This window comes from Equus asinus, chromosome 20 (genome assembly GCF_041296235.1).
Source record: "Equus asinus isolate D_3611 breed Donkey chromosome 20, EquAss-T2T_v2, whole genome shotgun sequence".
NCBI lineage: Eukaryota > Metazoa > Chordata > Mammalia > Perissodactyla > Equidae > Equus > Equus asinus.
This window is the reverse complement of record NC_091809.1, coordinates 29607109-29615519: the sequence shown is the minus strand read 5'-3', so window position 1 is coordinate 29615519 and position 8411 is coordinate 29607109. Positions and strand designations below refer to the sequence as shown.

General features: G+C 56.1%; 1 protein-coding gene across 6 annotated transcripts in view; it reads right to left on the bottom strand.

The window, feature by feature from the left end:
- Positions 1-1738: 1738 nt before the first annotated feature.
- B3GAT1 (beta-1,3-glucuronyltransferase 1) overlaps positions 1739-8411 on the bottom strand; it is a 30830-nt gene continuing 24157 nt past the window's right edge. For all 6 annotated transcript variants that reach the window (XM_070489880.1, XM_044752808.2, XM_014865957.3 and 3 more), the window contains exons 4-7: positions 6869-7377; positions 5889-6185; positions 5101-5199; positions 1739-3931 (exon numbers count right to left, since the gene is read on the bottom strand). In XM_070489880.1, the coding sequence (XP_070345981.1) occupies positions 5113-5199; positions 5889-6185; positions 6869-7377 (893 nt within the window). In that variant the 3' untranslated portion in view covers positions 1739-3931; positions 5101-5112. The remainder of the gene's footprint in view (positions 3932-5100; positions 5200-5888; positions 6186-6868; positions 7378-8411) is intronic.

The following is an 8411-nucleotide window of genomic DNA, read 5'->3' as shown; positions in this document are numbered from 1 at the left end:
GCACAGGTGCAGCTATGGTGTGCAGCTGCTGGGCCCCAGAGCTGAGCCGAGTCAGGACAGGCAGTCACAGGGGGCTGGGCCCAGGGGTCCCACTGGGGGAAGAGAAATGGAGCTTATTAAAGTGAACGTCATGGACCATGACCAGGGGGCAAGAGGAGGGCAAAGTCCCCAGTTTTGCCGAGACTCGGCAGCTGTTCCTGAACTGCCTTGGAATGGAAAGCCCAGATCTCAGAAGTGGGTGGGGCCTGGGCTGCTGGGCATGGCCAGCGCTGGGTCTCGCTGCACCCCAGAGTGTAAGTGGGCTTCTGTTGGAAAATGTGACAGGGAACTGATATTTAAGGGAATCTTACTGTGAATCCTTTGTGAAGCGAAGAATCCCCTCAGATTACTCTCACATGAATCTGCGAAGATGCCCTGGCCCTTTCTTAGGGCAAGGTCCTCCTGCACCAACTTAATATTCTTGACCTTCTTATCTGCGAAATGACCCTGCAGCAACTCTCCATCAGAGCACCTGGAAGAGATCGTCCTCAGCTCATTCAAGGCTTGTCCAGACATTCCCACTGGACAGCCTCAGCTCAGTCTCTCTTGAAGACTACCCATGGTAACCCCAACCTCTAAATGCTGGAGGTCTCCAGAACCATTCTTGGGCCTCTTCTTCCCTCTGTCCACACCGGCTGCAGAGGGCCTCATTGACCCGGGCTTGTCAATAGCCTTGACACTAGTCCTCTGCAGTGTTCGTGTTCATCTCCATCCGAGCTCTGGGTATACTGGCCGCTGTCCACTCACTTCTCTCCTGCACATGTCTAATGGTCACATGACACCAAACTCCCCTACTCCCACGTGTCCCTCCTGCACTACGCCATATCTGGAAAGGGCAGTTCTCTTCCGTGTCTCAGATGATTTTGACTCCTCTCTTTCATATCCCACATCCCATCCATCAGCAGATTGTGCCTCAAACACTTGGAGAACCCGATCACTTTTCTCTGCCCCAAAGCTTGCACCCTCATCTTGCTTGCTGTCATCTTGTGCTGGCATCATTGAGGGAGCTGCCTCCTTGTCCCCTGGCCTGCCCTTGTTCTCTCTGTGCATTGTCAGCACAGGAAGTGGAGTGATTCTTCCAGAAGGCCAGTTAGATCCTGTCGGTCCTCTGCTCCAATCCCTGGAGTGGTTTCCCTTTTCACTCACAGTAGAAGCCAGAAGCTTTCCTCTGGCTCCCAGGATCAATGCATTCTGTGCCTCCCTGCTCCCATGTCTATCCCATCTCCCACCACCAGCACCCCCCAACTCCCCAATCTGCTGCAGTCACACTGGCCTTTTTGCTGATCTTTAAACATGCTAAGCACTCTCCTGTTTGGGGGTGAGTTCCCTGTTCTGGAATGCTCTGACGCAGATAATGCATGTCTGTGTGCTGCTCTGACCAGATGTCACCTTTTCAGAGCGGCCTTTCTGACCACCCTACACAGTCAATCAGCTCCTCTCCACAGCTGCTCTGTCTCCCCCACTCAGCCTCATGCTTCTCCTGGCACAGACTGCATCTGGACCACTGGAGATGTCTGTTGTCTGGGCGTGCCTCTCCCTGGAAGGCAAGCTCTGTGCAGACAAGTGCTTTGGTTCCTCACTGCTCTGGGTCAGCTCCTAGAATAATGCCTGTTCTTAGACGGCACCCAACAAATAAATATTGGTTGGATAGTTAAAGCAATAAATGAGAATAAAATAAGGCAGGGCTAAGGAGAATTAGGACTGTTAAAAACCATATTTGACTTTAATTTTGAAAAGAATTAAATACAGTTAAATTAAAACAGACCAGATGGTGCAGCTCACCCCAGACTCTGTTCTCTGGACTCCTAGGCCCCAACCTCACTCTTTTGCAGTGGGGAGCAGGGAATGGACTGGGTTTGGAGAACAAATTGTGGCCATGGACCCAATTCTGATTTATCACAAACTCATTCCCAACAAGGATGAAAGCTGCAGTCCACCAAGGTTATAATTATAAATAAATACACATGCAGCTGAGAGGGGATATTAGGTGAAAACAACTGAAGTAGCATCTGCCAGAAAAAAAAAAAAAAAGAATACCCCATTTTGTTGTTCATTATCAATTTCCTGAAAATGAGCCCTGGGTTTTGGCTGAGAAGGAGGCCTAAGACCAGCTGGGTTGACCTGAGCGTTCAAGGCTGGTTTCAGTGGGTGAGGCAGTGGAGTGCCTGGGCATACACTCACCCATTTGATGGGTGCCCTGGGCCCACCTCCTCCCTCCTGTCCCGTGCCACCCCACCTGATTCCGAGGGCTTGATTTCCAAAGTAACCATCCAAAGACTGAGGTTGGGAAACGTCCTGCAAGGCGGCTCAGGTCCTCAGGGATACCATCCCATCTGATGGTTTCATGACTACTGTGGGAAGTTAAATCCATCTCAAAATAGGCAGCCAATGCTATTTTCTGAATGTTAGGTCTCCCGACTGAGTCCCACCCCCGACACACCAGGAGAGGGTTCTCAGTGGTCCTCAGACAGGTACTGTGAGTTTAAACGGAGTGGGGGCTGTTAGCGGTTAAAATATAAACACCTCTTCAGTAGGCGCGGGCCTTTTCCTCCACTCGGGAGGAAAATTGTGCTTCCAACTTTCAGAGCATGAGTGGGATAACCACCAGGGGGCCACTGCAGTGGCCTGGAACCAGGGAAATGCCTTCTGTCCTGGTGGAGGGGCAGCACGCGCACACCGCTCTCTCCGGGGGAGAGGGGGCGGCCCGCGCACAGGGCTCTCTCTGGGGGAGAGGGGGCGGCTGGACAGGAGGCGGGCGTGCTCTGCATGCTCCCGACTGAGGGACAAGAGAGCTTTTCTTTCCCGTTTTGTGTTTAAAATAGAGTGATTTCCAAAGCAGTGTGTGCTCAGGTCTCCTTTCCCCTCAACGTCCAAATTATCTCTGCCCACTTTCCATCAATCCCTCTGCTAATCCAGAGTCCCCTCCCCCGCTCCCTCCAGCTCCCCTGACCTGGGGCAGGAAGGTGTCCTGGAATTGCCTGGCCTCCCTGCTCATCCGTTCTGGCCCACCCCTGGTCCCTCAAGCCCTGAGGTCTGTGGTCTCCAGGAAGAGGGCTCCTGCCCTCCCCAGTCCCAGCCGAGGCAAGGGGCCCTAGTGCCCGGTGGGCAGTGGGGATGCAGTGCATGGACAGGGCCCACTTGCTTCTAGTCCAGGTTAGTCCATGACCTGTGCTGGCTGGAGGGCCCACCTCCTTCCCTGTGCTGGAAGGAGCAGGCTTGAGGGACGTGGGGCCAGAGGAAGGGCCTCTGCTCCCACCACAGCCTGAGGTATAGGGGGAGCCTGTTGGCAGGCCCAGGCGCCCTTCATGCAGGGTTGGTTGCCTCTTAGGATCAAAGACAGCCTTATGCTCTGGAAACAGGAGCCAGAGGAAAGCTGGAAAGGTATGTCTACTTGGGAGGGAGGGGACGGGGGCATTCCCGATGCCTGGTGGGGGCTGCTCTCTGGCTTTCAGAATTCCCTGGCCAGGTGTCCCATGTAGTCGTGCTGGGCCGCAGGACCAGGAAGCTCAGGAGGCCACACTCCACTACCAGGGTCCTTTCACCTGCCTCCCAGCCTGGAGTCACTCCAGGGCTTGGGTGCCCTCAGTGTCTGCTCCCACGACCCTGCCAGTGCAGAAGGCTCTGGGGAGGCGTACTGGGGCACCGGCTCACTGGCTGGTGTGGCTTGGCTAGCAGATGTGCCCCTGGTCATGCTGCATGGAAGAGAACAGCAGGTCTGGGATTCCTGTGCTTGAAGTTCTCTGTCCTTTGTCCTGGCATCAGGCTGGGCTCTCTCTGAAGCCCCCAGAATAGAAAGGAGAGTGATGGTGATTCCTTAGGAGTTTGCCTTGGAGGGACCATCAGCTGTCGGGAGAGGATGGAAGGCCAAGAACAGGGTCTGGGAAGGAGGCTCCTGTGAAGGGGAGAGGAGGAACGGGTGAGGCCCGGCAGGGAGTGACCAGTCTGTCCATGCCGCCCAATCCTGAGCCCCCAACAGGGGTCACCCCAAGCTCTGCAGAGCCCATGCCCGAGTGCTCTGTGGACCCTTCTTGAGAGGCGGCAGGGAGCAGCTTCTTCCAGCGACCAGTGAGGGTGGAGGCAGGGGGCAAGGCTTGTATTGCATTCTCAGTGGCACTGGCCAACTTGATTTTTTAAGTTCTGGGAACAAAACAGGCAGACTGACAATGTATGGTCCCCTGTAGGCAGGGTGGTTGCAAATGCGATATAGAAGCTGAAGCTTAACTCCTGAGCCAGAGGGCAGATGTGTGTCCCACTGCCTGAGCTGCCACCACTGTGACCAGATCAGAGGAAAGCCCATAGAAAACTCCTGGCTTTGCCAATCAGCAGGCACAATTGACTTCATTTAGCTCTTCTGAACATCCTTTCTTTACCTCTAAAACATAGATAGATCCTGTGGCCTACATCAATAGGGGGTTTTGAAGACTCAAATAAAAATAGTAACACTTATATAGGACATAGTATGTGCCAGAGACTGTCCCTGGGGCCCCAACAACCCATTTTACAGATGCAGACACTGCAGCCCAGAGAAAGAAAGCAAGGTCAAACGGAGAAGAGTGGCAGACCTGGGAGGGGAACTAGGCTCTGGAGTCCGTGCTTTCACCACTGTGCTACGCAGTCACTGCCGAGAGACATGTGGACCTGTGCAGTGAGGTGGAGGCAGTGAGCGAGGGGGTCACTGTCACAGTGGCATGACTGAAGAGGAATCCACGGGGGAGACAGAGCCTGCAAGAGAGTCTACATAGCAGAGCCTTGCAATGGGACAGTGTCATGGCCAGAAGGACAGTAATAATGACAGGGAGTCAGGAGGAGGTGTCTGGAAAGTGAGGCCTTCCAAGGAGCTGTGGTGGAAGGACCCAGTGTGGGGGCAGTGGGCTCCTGGTGACCTGCAAAGGCACGAGGGGAGGGGATGTCAGCTCCACCTCTCCCACTCCTGCCTGCATTGGCCCCGTCCTCCCACAAGTGAAGACCTAGAAGATAAGCCTCACTCGGCAGGCAGATGTGTTCTGCGTGCAGACCTGGTGCCCTCACCCCGTGCACTGCCCGCCCTTGTCCCCGCCGCACCTGTATCAGGGCTCAGATCTCCACAGTGGGGTCCGTGAAGCCTTTTTTCCCCTCGTTCACCAGCACCGGCTTCTCTGTCCGTGTGTGCCAGACCAGGATCTGTGTCCAGGACAGGAAACAACATGGGGCAGGCCCCTGACTTCCCACCCCCTGCCACAGTTTCTCCTGCCCCTCTCATTCTGCCCTTCTTCCGTCCAAATTTCCTCCATTGTTCTTTATTTATACCTACCATCTCATTCTTGCTGTTAGTACATGTATGCATTCAAAATATCTGTTGGAAACAGAAAGTCTAGAGCTACAGAAAATAGACAAATCTCAAGATTTCCTCTTGCCTCTCATCCTCCCCCGGGTCTCGTGATGGGTCTCTCTAGAGAGGGAGAAAGTTCTTCAGGAGCCTTCAGCTCAGCTAAGTGATAGCCCTGGTCCTAGCCAGAGAAGTCCAAACTAGAAGCAGTGCGTGCGTACGTGCGTATGTGTTGTGCATGTGTGTGCACACGTGTCCGTGTGTTTGGCAGGGAGGTCGTGGAGCACTGCTGTTTGTGTGGGGAGGCCATCCTTGGCTCTGCCTCACGGGGCGCCACCCCCATCTTCCCCCCCGACCTTCCTGGGCTGCCCGACAGGTGGTAAGCTGCCTTCCGGGGTGTGCTCTGGGAAGGCGTGGCTCTAGGCTGGTTCTTCTTTGCAAGGCTGTTTTGAGGCCTTGATGTCCTGCTCCCTGAGCTGTCGGGCGGGTTTGGATGGGCTTGGACACACCTGTGTTGCAGCTGTCAGCTCTGCTGAGGTCTTACCTTGGTGCAGTTGGCTGCCTTGGGCTCCAGGTCGCTGAGGGAGACGAGCTCTCGGAGGAGACTGCTTTCCTGGTAGCCCCCCTTCACGCCACGCAGCTTGAAGTAGGCCTGGCTTCGCTGCAGAATGAGCCGCAGGTTGACTGCAAACCCAGCCATGTCTATTGCAAACGGTCGGTGTGGGTCGAACACTGTCTTCCAGCCAACCACCTTCCCTGCCCCATTGACCCGTGGGGCCTCGTACCGCAGGCCGCCGACGAAGGCAACGGGCCACACGGATACCCTCCTGGTGCTGCGCATCTATAGGTGGGGGATCCAGAGTCAGGACACCTAGGACTGCTGATGGGGAGTGATGCCCGTCCCCATGGAAGGTGAAATCACTGCTTGACTCTACGCAGACAGGCCATCTGAGGCCCCACTGGGGACCCAGGCCAGCCCTGCCTCGGGACGCATCTCTGGAGATAGGCAGCTGTGGAGGAACCTGCCATGGGCTGTGGGCAAGGCCTGGCCTCTCAAATCCACTCATCTTCCCCTCTTCACATGACCTCCTGCCCTGCTTTCTTCCTTGCTGCAAAACCTCCCAGTCGTCCCAATCAGAGTTCGAAATTCCCAATTCAGAGTCCCCCTCCCCCAGACTACCATGATGCACAAACCCCAGGGACACTCAAACCACAGAGTCTTCCGGCAGCCACACTGAATGACCCCACTCTAAGCCCTCATTCAGGCCATGCTTCTGAGGCCAGGACTATGGTCATGGGCTCCAACTCCAACTTTCTTCCATGTACCCAGTGGGGGCTGCTGAAACCTGCAGCGAGTTTCTCTCATCCCATCTGCACTGACCTCAGCCTGGCATCCCTCCTCTGGTTGCCCTGTGTGTATACCCAAAGGGCCCCTCCACGGGAGCCCCGGCCAGGAGTGCGCGTCTTCATCCCTCACGCCGCACGCCACAGGCCAGGCATCCGCGCCTCCTGCCCCATCCCTACCTCCTCGAAGAGCTCCAGACTGTAGGTGTTGTCGTCGTCCGCGAAGTACACCACACCGGGCTGGCTGGAGTTGCGGGGGAAGGTTTCGCGCAGCCAGCGCAGGGCCAGGTTACGCTGCATGGTGCCGCGGGGGATGCGCGGGTCCCGGGCGTCGCCGCGCAGCTTGTAGTTGCGGGGCGTCTCCACGTGCAGGTGCGTGTAGTTGAGGCCGGTGTCGCGCAGGAGGCGCGCGGTCAGCGGCGTGCGGCGCGGAGCGTCCTCCACCACCAACCAGTGCAGGTTGGGCACGTGCAGCAGAGTGTTGGCCATGCGCGTCAGCTCAGCCTTCTGCACGGGGCGGCTGTAGGTGGGCGTCACCACGTGGATGGTGGGCAGCGTGTCCGACCACGGCGGGGGCCGCGTGTACACGTACTCAGTGCGCACCACCTCCACGATGTCGCGGTCAGACATGCAGTACTCCCTGGGGTCGGTGCCTGGCGGTGCATCGCGCCGGGGGTCACTGCCGTCATCTGCAGGGTTGGGAGACAGGCAGTGTGGGGACAAGAGCGATGGCTTGGCTCTGGCCTCGGGTACTGGGCGGGATGCCACCCACCCTGCCACGACAAACCTCTCTTCTGCTCCTTCTGCAGGCGTGTCATCGGCCCCTGCCTGGGGCTCTCCCTGTTAGAGCTGCAGGTGAAGTCTGCACCCCTGGAATTCTCCCGGGGATTTTCCTAGCTCTGACCCCCAGATGACACAGAGATAACCTCTTCCTCCTCCTCACATTTGGCAGCGCTGTAGCTATTTGAGGGCAGCTGGCCATATTCCAAGACTGCATCCTCAGTTCCTAAGAGAGTTGGGTTTTATATGACAAAGCGTCCCAACCCTCACCACCTAGTGCCCTCCTCATCTGGCTGGAGCTGACCGCACTGCCCCACACAGGGTTGGGCCAGCAGAGCACAGGGACATTGGCGGCCTCTGTGGCGTGGCTGCTGCAAAGCCCAGGAGCAGGGCTAGTGTTGTGGCTGCAGCACAGTGTGGACCCTGAGGAGTCTGGGGTTAGGTCACCCGACTTTTCACAAACCCTCTAGTCAAGTGGGACCTCTCCCCTCCTGGCCTTATGTAGTCAATCCTTTGAATCTTGGTGCAGAACTTAATACATAACTACTGCATTTTATTCCAGGGTTTTGCCCATGGTTATCAAGATAATTTTGCATCCTGAATCTATCATTTCTGATTTGAGATAGTCCCACATTTTGGCATACGCAAAAGGATAGGGTGGAGGTCTGTTCCAGCTCTTCTGCTGGTTTGATGTCAATCTCCGAATCTGCACTTTCTGGACACATTGACTCAACTATCTGGAGGCTGCCTGTCCTGACCCTCAAGGTCCCAGCATCCCCCCAGTATCTACCCATCTCCACGAGGAGACCATGAGGGACCTGTGTGAAACTTTGCAGAAGCTGGCCTCTGGTGAAACACTGACAGGCAAGGGGAAGCCATTCCTTCCAGAAGGCAACCTGCTCCAACTGGGGAGCTCTAATGAGCACTCTTTTCCTTATATCCT